This window comes from Bicyclus anynana, chromosome 27, assembly GCF_947172395.1.
Source record: "Bicyclus anynana chromosome 27, ilBicAnyn1.1, whole genome shotgun sequence".
Taxonomy (NCBI): domain Eukaryota; kingdom Metazoa; phylum Arthropoda; class Insecta; order Lepidoptera; family Nymphalidae; genus Bicyclus; species Bicyclus anynana.
In genome coordinates, this window is record NC_069109.1 from 3,457,084 (window position 1) to 3,472,645 (window position 15,562).

Genomic DNA, 15,562 nt, shown 5'->3' on the forward strand with positions numbered 1-15,562 from the left:
CTGGCCCAATGGGGATTGGCAGACTTTACACACGCAGTGAATTAAGATAATTCTCTGGTATGCAGGTTTCCTCACGATGTTTTCCTTCACCGTTTGAGACACGTGATATTTAATTTCTTAAAATGAAAAGATGCACACAACTGAAAAGTTGGAGGTGCATGCCCCGGACCGGATTCGAACCCACACCCTCCTCGAAGGCAAAGATCATATCCACTGGGCTATCCCTTTCTCTATCTATCTATTATTATTATGATATTTTAAAAAGGTAAAGCTTGTAAGTAATCTCTAGATTTACTGCACCGATTTATAAAATTCTTTTACTAGTGGAAAGTCACGTTATTTGTGAATGCCACAGGCGATTTTATCACTGTATTCTCACTAGTATTAGGATACTTACTCAGTAGTGAAGTCACACAGTTTACATTTAAAGTTCATGTCAACATGGCCATGAGATTCCTTGTAGTGTTTCAGTGCTGAGAATACATTGTTGTATCTGTTAGTGCACTCCACACATTCGTATCTGTAAACATATACATATAAAAGTAATGAATGTCATGATTTTTATAAAAAAAGTAGTCTTTGTTCTCTATATTTTTATTCTGTGGATAAAATCTGTAGTCTGTGAAATGAAAATGACAGGTCCGATGTGATTGGATGTTACAAAAGGCGCCATTTATTGTAAGACCAATAGGAACGTTTGGCGGCAAAACGAGAGATTGGAGGGGTTGGTGGCGTGAGCAGTGTAAAGGGCCCTACTCACACATCTGCCGCAGGAGCAATCTAGGGTGTAGGAGTGGGGATGACCCTTAATTGCATCCTTAATTGCATGCCGGGGCAATTTGGGAGGATGGCCCTGCGGCAGGGCGGCAGGGGCGCGAGACTATCCTTGATCCCTAAGTCGTCCCTGCCGTCGGTGCGTGTGTAGCGCGATTGGGGCAATTTCTCAGTCAGTTTGTCAGCAGCTGTCACACGGAGTGCACGTACAAACAGCGTAGAATCAAAATGTGTACTTTTATAATATTCATGTGCCATGTAGCCATTTCTTCACCCAGTATCTCCTTTTCCTTTTTTTTTGAGGTAGCACCACAGAAAGCGCCAAGGCTACTCCAATCTTTTGAGTGGTCGATAATATGGGTGCCATTCTCAATACGTGTGCTCAGCTCGGCTTATTCTGGAACACTGCACGGCAGGCAAGTGTGTAGAGATACTCCCGATATCGCCACAACCGCCGTGCACCCTAGATTGCCCCTGCGGCAGATGTGTGAGTAGGGCCCTTAAAGTGTAATCCACAATCAATCAATCAATCAATCAATCAATTTATTTATTTGCAGATACATGCATTATTTATATAGGTGGTCGGTAAATGTCGATGGTAAATGTATCTTGCCAATTTGGCATGCAAATTATTTATTAAGTATTTAATGATTCCAATCAAAGATTACAGTGTGATTCCAATGACAATTTCACCATTTAAAATTTACATCTTTACAATTAAAATATGTATGAAAATAACAATAATATCAACTTAAATACTTATTTACACTGTAGAATGCCTGTTGAGTTAGGTATTTATATGAATACAATCTCCTTTGATTTGATGAACCTATAAATTCCCGTATTTCTTCTTTGGTTTGGTGAACCTATAAATTCCCGTATTTCTCCTTTGGTTTGATGAACCTATAAATTCCCGTATTTCTCCTTTAATTAGATGAACCTATAAATTCCCATATTTCTCCTTTGGTTTGATGAACCTATAAATTCCCGTATTTCTCCTTTGGTTTGATGAACCAATAAATTCCCGTATTTGATTATATAACCAAATACGTGATATAAATTCCCGGTTACATACATTGGTTCTTCAAACATGTTTCTTTTTTTTAAAAATCTTTACTTTTCATATTGCCCCCCCCCCCCCCCCCCGCAAGTTATTTTGATACAGGGCAGGATCTAAGGCACGCTACGCCACTGACAGTTATGTATATATATGATTTAATGGCGGAAGCACGCAACCTTATCAACATAATAAAAAAAAAAAATTGTGGAGCAATTTCTTTGAGGAGTAAATTGGTGAATGCGTTACGAAAATTGTTATCGGGTGATGCGTGCCATCTACAGGCATAGTGAAACAGTTTTTGTTATTTCAAACTACCAATAGATGGCTTTATTACAGAACTTTGAAACAATCCATTTTGCTTCAAGAGCCTGTTGCAAAGCAATTACGCGCGAGACTCATAGATGGCGCTGTTTTTTTTTAAAAAGAAATTTCACTTTAGTCAAGTACACTAGTTTTTTTCAGTCAGTCATATTTTTGCGAACATGCTTATTTGATACCCATTTCATATTTTTGCAAACATGCTTATTTGATACCCATTTCATATTTTTGCAAACATGCTTATTTGATACCCATTTCATATTTTTGCAAACATGCTTATTTGATACCCATTTCATATTTTTGCAAACATGCTTATTTGATACCCATTTCATATTTTTGCAAACATGCTTATTTGATACCCATTTCATATTTTTGCAAACATGCTTATTTGATACCCATTTCATATTTTTGCAAATATGCTTATTTGATACCCATTTCATATTTAGCAAACATGTTTATTTGATACCCATATCATATTTTTGTAAACAAGTGTATTTGATACCCATTTAATATTTTTGCAAACATGCCTATTTAATACCCATTTCATATTTTTGCAAACATGTTTATTTGATACCCATATCATATTTTTGCAAACATGTTTATTTGATACCCATTTCATAGTTTTGCAAACAAGTTTATTTGATACCCATTTCATATTTTTGCAAACATGTTTATTTGATACCCATATCATATTTTTGCAAACATGTTTATTTGATACCCATTTCATAGTTTGGCAAACATGTTTATTTGATACCCATTTCATATTTTTGCAAACATGTTTATTTGATACCCATATCATATTTTTGCAAACATGTTTATTTGATACCCATTTCATAGTTTGGCAAACATGTTTATTTGATACCCATTTCATATTTTTGCAAACATGCTTATTAGATACCCATTTCATATTTTTGCGAACATGCTTATTTGATACCCATTTCATATTTTAGCAAACATGTTTATTTGATACCCATTTCATATTATAGAACACTTACGTACCTCCTATAATGTCGCTTGTAATGCTCTTCAAATGATAGCTTTGTGTTTAGAACTGATTCACAGATGTTGCATATGAGGCTACCTTCCTCCTGCAACAATATACAATGAATTCTACTTCAGTATCATCATCAACATCATCATCATCATCGTCATCATCATCATCGTCATCATCATCATCATCATCATCATCATCATCATCATTATAACCATCATCATCATAATAATGTACTATCACAGAATAAAGAATGACACATAATGAGTCTTAGGCAGTGTGGTGAAGACAATAAAACCCAAAAAAAATTGTGTGCATTAAAAAAATTAAATATCACGTGTCTCAAACAGTGAAGGATTAAACCTGCATACCTCAGAATTTTCTTAATTCTCTGCGTGTGTGAAGTCTGCCAATCCGCATTGGGCCAGCGTGGTGGACTATTGGCCTAACCCCTCTCATTCTGAGAGGAGTCTCGAGCTCAGCAGTGAGCCGAATATGGGTTGATAATGATAATGATGAACCTGTTCCTTACCTTCTTATGCCTTTTCGCCATATGCTCTTTCAAAATCAATTCATGATCAAAACCTGTGATACATTTCTCACATTTGTATGGCAAATTCACATATTTATTATTCAAAGCGTCCAATTTACGATCATCTAACATCTCTTGTTGAGACAAAACCACAATTTTAACTTTGTCTTCATACCACATACCGTTTACCTCTCTGGGCTTTTTTGTCTGTGGTTTTTTCTTGCTCTGTGTTTGATTTTTAATCTGTACTGAGTTTGTTTTATTACTCTGTGCATTGATTATTGATGTCTGTCTTTTTTTCTTGCTCTGTGTTCGTTTTTTAATCTGTATCGCTTCTGTTGTTTTATTACTTGAATGATTTGTTTCTCTATCTATTTTTTCATTTGTCTCAAGAAATAGTGAATCATTTTCGAAATCTGAATCTTGTTGTTCAATTTTGATTTCAATTTTGGGTCCCAAGAATGAGTTTGTTATTCTGTGATCTATGGTTTCAAATTCTATTGGTAGAGAGTTGACAGTTGAATTTAGTTCTATTTTTGAAAATTCTAGATTCTGCTGGTAGTTGTTTGCTGAGTATGAGAACTGCAAATAAGAAATTAAACTGTTTAATAGTTGATGAAAAAGTTTTATAATAATCTTTTTAACATAAAAATGGAATCGTGTAGAAACCGAAAGGTGTGTGGATTTTCATCTTACTCCTAACAAGTTATCCCGCTTCCATCTCAGATTGCATCATCACTTACCATCTGGTGTGATTGTAGTCAAGACTAACTTGTAAAGAATAATTTAATTTTAAAAAGAATACCCAATAAAACCCAGCACAACCCTCTGTGTCTTAAATGAAGCGACAACAGATCAAATGGGACATTCCACATTGCTGCTTCCACATAAACCATACAACCTGACGTAAAATATGTTTACACCAACCAGCATTAAATTTAATTATCGAAATTAAAATTTCCATGCCATTAAAGAAAATTTTAAAAAAGAAAAATAAATAAATAATATGATATAATGTAAAAATTTAAATTACCACACTATTAAGTACATTGTAGCTATCCATTGCTTGCATTTTGAAATCATTAATTTTCTTCAGTATGTTATGGCACCAGTGACATATTACATTGTTCAGTTTTAACATCTGAAAAAGTAAGATTTATGAAGTGAAGTTAGTATATATTTTTTAATACCCTAAATACTAAATATTGCGAATATCATGGAGGGATCGTAAACACAATACTACTGTGCTGCAAAAAATGGGAAACCCAACAGAAGTCCTGCAACAAGTCCAAAGGAGGAAGCTCGAATACCTGGGTCATATAATCCGAAACTCCAAATATCACCTGCTCCAGCTTATTATCCAGGGAAAGATAAAGGGGAAACGAAGGCCTGGTCGTAGACCGACATCTTGGCTCAAGAACTTACACCAATAGTTTAATATGAGTATACAAACAAAGTCTCGAGAAGCATGGGGGTAGCGAGGAACACGCAGGGGGGCAGCTACCCCCCTCTAGATGAGTGGTCAGTCCATGGGGCTTCATACTAAACTTTAAGATATTCAAAGATTAAACTAACTTTGTTTCTTCAATACGATAAAGTGACCTTATGTGGACGTTTCACTTTTGGACAAAACGAAGGCTGAACCTGAATTTTGGTTCTAGTTACGGCCGTAAAACTAGTTTTGGCTGGACAGTATCAATCCTGGCTACACCCATGACGAGAGGAGTGCATTTTAACATGCAAATGTCTTGGAGGTCTAATTAATTACTTAACTAATTATTATTTTACATAGTATAAAAGTTGTTGGTGCTGTATGTTCGCTCAGATCTTTTAAACTATCCAACAGATTTTAATGCAGTTTTCAGCAATAGATAGTGATTCAGAGGAAGGTTTATATGTACATACATATTATAGTACAAAAAACATATTATATAACAGAATTAAAAGCACAAGAGGCTGCCAGGCCAAACATTTTGTACCGGTTGGCCATAATGATATCCAGTAGTATAGACTATGTTGTGAGATAATGTGACCAAGTTGGTTACTTTATTCAGTCTCTAATTAAAGGATCTTTTGTCTCAAGTTATTACACAATTAGCTAATCTATAACATCTTATATAGTGTCCACATTAACAACATAGATTGACTTGGACATTGCATGAGTAGACAATATCTCACAAGTTGTACATTCCCTCCTACAGTTCGTTCTTGTAGCATGGTACGGGTGACAGTTTGTTTCACTCTCGAAAGTGGCCGTGATTCACGTTAATAGTCCATATGAAAGTCATACAGGCGACCGTCACCACACCCATGCTATCTGAAAAACACTTTAATTTGAAGATACCCATGGTGTAGTTGGTAGGGAAATCTGAATCTATCTATATATCACCTATATATGCTTGTTGCATTAACTTATACCAATAATCAGATCACGACAATAAATACGTTGGCCATCTTGTTTTAGTTACCAACTACCAATACACAGCGCGTTGACTATACTACACGAACTTTATAATTGACTTTTATCACACAAAAGTACAAGATTTACACATAACTATACTTTTAATCATTATTTACCTTAATTTCCAACAAATTAACCAGCAATAGTCCGTGTTCACAAGAACTCAAATTGACGAATTGAATATTTTTTTTACGGCAAGTAATACAGAACTTTTCGTCTAATCTTGTCGTGTTTTCATTTAAACTGTAACTTGACGAGTTTCCCTCCAAAAAGTCACCCATTTTGATATATTTTTAGAGGGATTTTCTAATTACAACAACAACTACTCTTGCTTTTTGCGTTCCACAGCATGGCTAAACCACCATTTCGGCCTCTGGGGGCTAAAGTAATTTTGTTTTTTTTTTAACATCTGTCTGTTACGAATACTAGCCAAGTACTAAATTACTAAAAACCGAAGGAGATTTTACTCGTAAATAGAATCATCTTAAGTAAGCCTTTTACTCATGGGATAAGAAAAATACAATTAAAGAGTAAGGATTTAAAAAACAATAGACGTTAATTTCTTAAATTCATACTTGATTTTTTTTAAGAAATTCAATGTGACTCATGACTGCAACTTGCTTATTTCGCAACGTCAATTGTAACGTCTTTATTTATAGTGAGATTGACACAGAAACATCGATGAGTTCTTGAGCATTTGTCCGCATTTCTTGATTTAACGACCGTTATGTTTTATATATACGAAATTGTAAGTTAATTCTAAAAATTCCGAAATATCACGTAAAAGTAACCTTTTTTTTAATGTAACCTAAAAGTTACCAATGCAGTCAAAAAATCACCTAAAAGGTTACAAAAGTAACCTTCTGGCAACACTGTTTCAGACGAACGAATTTAATTTTAATGTCAAAATCATAGATACCATTTTTGACAGTTTGATGATTGACGTTTGAATTGAAAGAGTACGTAAAACGAAACGTAATCTAAACGTTTTGTTTTTGCATTCAAGAAAACAGTTTTGCATATTCGGACCAGAGATTAAAGAATAATAGGCAGATAGAGCACACGGAACACGACGGTATCGTAGACGCTCCAAATTCAAAAACGAATACATTCTCGAGTCAGTACGACACGAAGCGTCGCATCAGTAATTTTCAATATTATTCAAGAAAAATGGCGTCATAAGTTTTTAAATATTAAGAAAACTGTTCATAAAAACTAAAGAAATAAGACGGAGTGTTTTTAATTGATTATTAAATTATATTATTGATTATTATATTAATTTACGTAATCGTTGTTAGTGATAAAGGACAAGTCAGACTAACGCCCGGTCGCTCAGTTTGCGTTTCTGACAGCTGACAATGTCACCTTTTTATATTTGATTGTTTTTAATTTAAGCCCAAAATTCATGCGTTTATTAGTAGGCATAATAAATAATTTTTGAATGTTATTACTCGTTATTAAGGTTATATGACAGGTAAATATCTCATTGACATTATATCTCTCTCGCGTTTACATTGATAGAAACGCAATCTCTGAGTAACCGGATCATAGATCTATAATATCAAAGAACCGGACTTTACTTACTAGTCTGATGCCAAACTCTACAGCCTAGAAATCTTGAAGAAATATAGAAATGCGAAAAGCGTAGGAACCACAGTTATGGGATAACGTTTGCCATTAAAAAAAGGGTTTCTTAGAAAGTTGAGGCACAATATTTCGTATACAGAGGTTAATAAATTGTTTTAAACCAGAAATTGGTCATTCAAAATCAAAATCAAAATTTGAAAAATTAAAAATTTTGGAGGGCATTCCCAAAATTATTTCAATAACTCAGGTTGATATATCGATATTAATCAAGGAAAAAATCAAAGACAAGAAAAATTGTGTTATTTAATCAAATAGACTTATAAAATACATATACATGGACATTGCGAGGAAATATCACATAATTAGAACTTGAAAAACGTGCGCGCAATATAAGTCTTGACTGAAAGCGCATTCCAAGTTGCCAGTATTCATTTTATCCGCCTATGATAGATGATAAGATTGCGACATTGAATTAGTTCCAATTTTGGCCACACGAAATTTATCTTGCGCGCTTTATGCTATAAATCGGGCGTGCCACATTACGGAGTATATTCAGTTTTTGTGGTATTAATCACTAGCTGACGGCGCGCGGGTTCACCCGCGTGGTTCCCGTTCCCGTAGGAATATGGGGATAATATATTGGCGCGTTCAATCAAACAAACTCTTCAGCTTTATAATATTAGTATAGATAATTGAGTAGTCATCAGTATTATCAGTTTAGTGATATAACCTGGATCAAGATGCCCTGAAACTTTTCAAAATTGTATTTTTCACAAAACGTCGTGTTTGATGCTTCCACTACTTGGATTTTGGTTTCGTGAGGCTTTAGACACTACAATTAGTGCACGGCAATGATATCTGTGGCACAATTTTCAACGTCTTTTCTCTTTTTTTGCGCATACTGGAAAATGCATTAGTGCCGCTCAGAGATTGCGTTTCTGACACCTGTCAATGTCACCTTTTTATACTCGTTAATTAATTTTTAAAATTTATAGTCCAAAATTAATAGGTTTATTTTAAGTTGGCATTATTATTCAATTATTAATGTTATTACTCGTAAGGTTGATAAAAGATATTTAAATATCTCATTAACATTGACAGGTATCAGACACGCAATTTCTGAGCGGCCGGACTTTAATAATGATATACACTGTGTTTCAACTGGTTATTTATTGACTAACATCAAAGAAATGCAATATCTCAAGCTTTGATGTTTATTCGATACAGTGTGTTGTCTGCATTATGGAACCAAAAACAAAAACAAATACAACAAAAATAAACAATTTATTTTTTTACATAATCTTAACAACAAACATAAAAAACCTAGTGTGTAGTGCATTTACAATATAATATACATAATTATTGTAGTATTGTTACAATATATATTACAGTACAGTTCTAATACATTACATTGCAGCCACAGAATAAGAATAATATGCAGATAGAGCGGAACACGACGGTGACGTAGCCTTTCCAAATACAAAATTCAAATACGAATACATTCTCAAGTCATTACGACACGAATTATTCGAGATAAATGGCGTCTTTTTAAATATTTTCAAGAATGTTTACAAAAACTAAAGAAACAAGATAATATAATAATCATTAAAAAAATACTCCAACTTATTTCTTTAGTTTTTGTAAATAGTTTTTAAAATATTTTAAAACATAAGACGCCATTTTTCTTGAATAATATTCAAAATTACTGATTCGAGAACGTATTCGTTTTTTTAATTTTATATTTGGAGCGGCTACGACACCATAGTGTTTCGTGCGCTCTCTGTCTATTATTATTTCATCTGTGATTGCAGCAATGACAATTAGTAAAGGACATGTCCCAAAATGGGCCTTTATTATTTATAAGTAGGTCGATCGTATTTTTTTACGGACTGAAGATACAAATTGCTGTTGAGAAAATAATTTTCAGAATTTTTGGAACCCGCATTAGTTAGATAAATTTTTTTTTTGTTTCGCTACCTTGTACAAATTAAACATAGACAATACAGTAAAAGTGTTCAAAACAGCCAATAAAAAACACCTGGAAATCAATAAATATTGTCAAATGTCAATAAGACACAAGTATAAAAAAACATCGTAGACAGAGAAGCATTAAACAAAAAAAATCCTTAAATTGCTTTAAAAACGCCACACATGAACTCTACTACGCGAAGATCACTGACAATCTACCAAAGTGTGAGTTACAAGAATGTTGCCATGATAAAAATTCTTAATTAATGTTGTCAGCTATTGAAAAAAATACATTTTATTTTGATTAATTATTAAACAAAAAATGCGGGTTCCAAAAATTTTTTTATTTTAAGTTTTAAGCTCTATATTTTACGTTCTTTTAATATAAAAATAATTTGTTCTGCTTAATTGGCCCAGCCTCCATACAAAATTGGGACATATCCTTTAAGAGGTTGTCACAAAGTTGTGACAGGTTGCCACAAAGTTGTGACAGGTTGCTACGAAGCAGTGACAGGTTGTCGTTTCTTGTGCAGCAGCTTGTTGTGCGTGTAGAGGGCGCCACTGTGCGCGAAAGTGGCGGCGCAGTGCGCACATTTCAGCGGCCTCTCGCCGGTGTGTGACCTTATGTGTGTTATTAAAGCGACGTTTGACTGGAAAAAAAAAAATTATACGAGGATATATCTCAGACCAATTATAGAAGGACCTGTATTGCACTCATAGTCACAAACGAAATTGTCTGTCATTTTTTGAGGAAAACGAGCTTAGATTTGGTATATATCATATTCATCAAATATCATATTTTTCAGTTGTGTGCATTTTAAGAAACTAAATATCACGTGTTTCAAACGGTAAAGGAAAACATCGTGAGGAAATCTGCATACCAGAGAATTTTCTTAATTCTCTGCGTGTGCGAAGTCTGCCAATCCGCATTGGGCCAGTGTGGTGGACTATTATTGGCCTAACCCCTCTCATTCTGAGAGGAGACTCGAGCTCAGCAGTGAGCCGAATATGGGTTGATAATGATGATGATGAAACTAGAAGTTTTTGACCGTTGTTTACACCATTCAACTACACAAAAAGGTATTTTTACAGAGCTCTTTAACCGACGAACACGATTACAACTATTTAACATCGATTCTAAACAGACAGTTTTTATAATCGCATTAGATCGGGCGATCATATACTTTGACAGAAAAGTAAAACATAGCGAGGCAGGTCCTTTACAATATTTGGTCTGAGGGATATATACATGGCGAATTGGATAGGCTAGTTGATAGTTGACACTTTTTAATGGTCTTGAATTTTTTATTATCGTGCTACTAGATTGTAAAAAAGATGAAATGTTTTTGAGACGTGATTAGGTACTTGAAAATATTTTTTTGACAATACGAGCCTAATTTTTTTGACAATACGAGCCTAAATGTTGTCGGCCATAATGGTCTATATTTTATCTGTTTCATGACGTCATTTAACAAATCCTATAACAAACGGTGCGTTTGATAAAAATTAGTACAAAAATAGTTAACAATTAATTTGACGTTTAGTACATTTCTTTTTCTTCAATCTCACCTGATGGTAAGTGATGATGCTGTCTAAGATGGAAACGGGCTAACTTGTTAGGAGGAGGATGAAAATCCACACTCCTTTCGGTTTCTACACGACATCATACCGGAACGCTAAATCGCTTGGCGGTACGTCTTTGCCGGTAGGGTGGTAACTAGCCACGGCCGAAGCCTCCCACCAGCCAGACCTGGACCAATTAAGAAAATCTCAATCTGCCCAGCCGGAGATCGAACCCAGGTCCTCCGTTTTGTAAATCCACCGCGCACTGCGCCACGGAGGCCGTCAAAAATACATCAAGTAATGACGTCACAAAATAGACGACAGCGTTTTTGACGTTTGAAAAATTTGACAAAATACGTGATATTTAAATTGATTTTTTTATGAAACCCTTAACTTTTAAATATTGATTATTATGATACATATTTTCAAGGATTTATTTTATGTTTTACAATAATCAATTTAAAGTATTTTATATGAGAGATAATAAAATAATATATATTTGTACTCACATTAAAGTCTCTACCGCAGTGGTCACATATTTTGTCTCTTGGTCGACGAACCTTTTCGTGAACGAACTGAATGTGGCGTCTCAGTGACCTTTCGCTTTTGAATGACTGCAAAAATAGTAGATTGTTATACAAGGGGCTAAAAAGACCCATTATATACGAGATATTTTTAGGTAAATAGAAACCGAGTTTATAATGGGTTTAGCCCCACGTGTTACACTCTGCTTTTCACTTCGATTGCGAGAAAATAAAATAGTTTAGTACAATATTCAATGATTTATTTTAATTGATAATTAAATGTACAAAGTCTACAACTATGCTTGGAAGTACCTACAAAAGGCCTATGTCCTGACTCCATCGGCTGATATGATGACGATGATGATGATGATTTATTATATTTGTTTAATAAGGACAACCAACAGCTGATACAATGTCACATGTCAATAATTTACATTAATATACTAAGTTATTGCACAGCTAATTACAGGTTATCACAGCATTCACTAATTAAAATAACTTATGTCAAAACTACAGTTGTCAGCAATTAAATGTCAAAATATACAATGCAAATTAATATCTAAAAATGTCGGATTACAATAAACTAAAAGCCATTAAAATAAAAAATAAGTCAAATAAAATTAAAAAAAAAATAAACAAGAAAATTATATCTAAAAATTACAAAACATTAAGAATACAATACAATTATATAATGAAATTATTATTAATATTAAAATTAAATATCAATATGAAGTAATTATTAATTTTAAGAAGTCATTATAGGATGTCACAATATTTTTTTTTATCTCTCATTTATTTATTACTTCTTTTTTTTTAAATTTTTAACAATCTAATATATAAAATTCTCGTGTCGCGGTGTTCGACATTGAACTCCTCCGAAACGGCTCGACCGATTTTGATGAAATTTTTTGTGCATATTTAGTAGGTCTGAGAATCGGCCAACATCTATTTTTCAAACCCCTAAATGTTAAGGGTCCACCCCTAAATTTTTTTTTTTATTTTTTAGGCAAAATTTTTTGTTTTTATTTTTTTATGACACAGCATACAAAAATACATACAACCCTAAATTTTCACCCCTCTACGATCAACCCTTATATTTTATTATTATTATTATTATTATAAAGTTCATATTAATAATAATTAGAAAACGGGGTAGGGGTAGGGTAGGGGTAGGGTTTGTTCTGTAGGTCTTATGATATAACAGATTACACGGGTATCGAGGCCTATTAATGCGCGGTGCTCTAATCGGAAATCTTTGAATAAAATCAGAACAGTCAACTTGATGGTTAAATGATGAGGATGATGATGGTCTGAGGAATATGTAAATAACCTTAGAGCACTCGCTGCAAGTGTGAATGGTGCACTGTCTATGCACCCAGTCGATGTGTTCCTGCAGTTGTCGCTTCGTCCGGAACTTGTCGTTGCATTCGTCGCACGTGAATCTGAAAACAAAGGAGAAGGTCCATTTCAGGTCCACTCTTGTACCCCGTATCATTAAAATTTAAAAAATACAAGGATTTTATTAAAATTTAATAAAGTGAATAAATCTTACTAAATAAAAATAAATAAATAAAATAAAAACCCAAGTTTTTGAGTTATATCAAGATGGCGCCCATAGAGCAACTAACATGACAGTTGACAGCAAACGTCAAATCGATTACTGCATTGAAAACGTCATCTATCCGCCAATAATAGTGTTGCATTTCTTGGGAGATAATGAATATTATTTCGAAAGAATTAAAGTAAATTCATAGATTTGTACAATCAAAAATAGTTAAAAAAAATATTTTCTTTTATTTCCGCCAGGGTACAATGACTGATCCTGGGCTCCATACAATTTTGGACCATCTCCTTTTTAATGATCAAGCAAATCTTTTGATGTGAAACTCTTTATAACCGCATTTAACTTCACGTAATCCGCACAGAAATTATTGTATTTTTATAAATACATATATAGATTTGTTCACCTTGGTGCACGTTTCGCAGGCGTATACGCAGTTCCATCCTTTGAGAGCTACAGTACTATAGACAGACATATAATACCTCACTTTTTGGATGGGGGTCAAAAAAACAAAGTACGCCTCGCAGGCGTATATACAGTAGCGAGCATAAGGTTGTCGATCATGGTATGCACTAGTAGGAAAATTAAGCTAACTGGGACAATCTACATTGAATAAGCATTAAGAAAAACATCTGTTAGGGTATGCAGTGCTTTAATGCATGTATGAAGTGCACGCCACTGCGTATATATGATGATAATACGATGGGATTGTTTGAGATCTATACTGCTATAGATAGTTACATAACAGCCAGACTCTGGAGGGGTGTAATAAAAATAATTACCTCTTAATATTGTGCTCCTTGTGTTTCTCTGCGAGCCTCAAATGTGCGGGTGGCTTTGCTCGTGCTTCAGACTGACGTGCGACTTGAGACCCACTTTAGTGCGGTACACCTTGCTGCACGCCTCACAGACGTATACACAGTTGCGTTGTTTAAGAGCTATAGACAGGCATATGATACTACTAGTTGATTACCTCTTAATATTGTGCTCGTTGTGTTTCTCTGTGAGCCTCAAATGGTTCCTGAGGCCGGCAGCGGTGCGGAACGTGAGGTCACAGTCGGCGCAGTACGCGGGCGGGTCGCTCTGCTCGTGCGTTAGCCTGACGTGCGACTTGAGACCCACTTTAGTGCGATACACCTTGGTGCACGCCCCGCAGGCGTATACACGGTTGGACTGTTTGTGGACGATCCTGAATAGTAAAACTAGAATTATTAAAAAATATATATAATTAAATTAAAAGGCAATAATTTACAAAAATGGATGTTGGAATGGAATTTACAAAGATGTTGTGTTTGTAGACTAGCTTAAATAATAATACATGAATTTCATTCAAGGATTTATATTACTGCACGCCTCGCAGGCGTATATAAGGTTAAATTATTTATGGACAATCCTGAATAAAATAATATAATTACAAAAAAGGTACGATGTACCAGTATAGAGTCTTAAGGTGTTGAAATGGCGATAATTTATTGCACGCCTCGCGGGCGTATACACTGTTGGACTATTTGTGCACAAACTTGAATAATAAGATAAAATGAGCCACTTAATCTAGTATTTCCCGAAAAAAAACATTTTGAAAAAAAAATTACATATAAGGGAAACTAAATTAACAAATCAGGTGAATTAAAAATCACTTACAACATATGCGAGCGTAGTCCATTTTTGTTAGCAAAGGTGTTCCCACACTGCTGGCACTCCGCTTTGCCTCTATGGTGTTTGTCTCTATGGTATTTCAAACTTCGGTACGATCTGAAAAATAGGTAAATTGCATTTGCAATGATATTTAAAAAAAAAAAATTGGTTGTCTGTAAAGTCGGTTTACTGACAATAGTTGAACGTGACAACGTCATAAGAAAATACTGATGGAATGGTTGCATTAAAAAAAAATTGTTTTTTCTTAAATACTGTTTAATAATCTTCATAGACCAGAATATACTTTATTTCTTGTAAAAAAAGTTGGCAACCCTAGAGCGAAGGAACGACGCGTGACGTAATATTTTTTCGAGTTTGCATCGGCCAAGATGGCGGAATAGTTATTTTTAATGCTTTTCTACAATATGGGTATCAAATGAAAAGGCTTATTATGAATAACTTGAAAATATGAACAGACTCAAAGACCTAGCCAGCGATAACTAAAAAATAAAAAATAATTAAAACAAAAAAACTTTTATTTAAACGCTCTAAAAAGAAGAAAATATCTTTTTCTTTTGAATCTTTTGT

General features: G+C 34.1%; 1 protein-coding gene across 1 annotated transcript in view; it reads right to left on the reverse strand.

Moving 5' to 3' along the window:
- LOC112048689 (zinc finger protein 62 homolog) overlaps positions 1-15,562 on the reverse strand; it is a 33,539-nt gene that overhangs the window by 9,070 nt on the left and 8,907 nt on the right. The window contains exons 6-15 of the mRNA XM_052890046.1: positions 14,981-15,091; positions 14,313-14,528; positions 13,109-13,220; positions 11,764-11,868; positions 10,193-10,341; positions 6,253-6,424; positions 4,709-4,816; positions 3,676-4,257; positions 3,152-3,240; positions 398-520 (exon numbers count right to left, since the gene is read on the reverse strand). Of these exons, the coding sequence (XP_052746006.1) occupies positions 398-520; positions 3,152-3,240; positions 3,676-4,257; positions 4,709-4,816; positions 6,253-6,424; positions 10,193-10,341; positions 11,764-11,868; positions 13,109-13,220; positions 14,313-14,528; positions 14,981-15,091 (1,767 nt within the window). The remainder of the gene's footprint in view (positions 1-397; positions 521-3,151; positions 3,241-3,675; positions 4,258-4,708; positions 4,817-6,252; positions 6,425-10,192; positions 10,342-11,763; positions 11,869-13,108; positions 13,221-14,312; positions 14,529-14,980; positions 15,092-15,562) is intronic.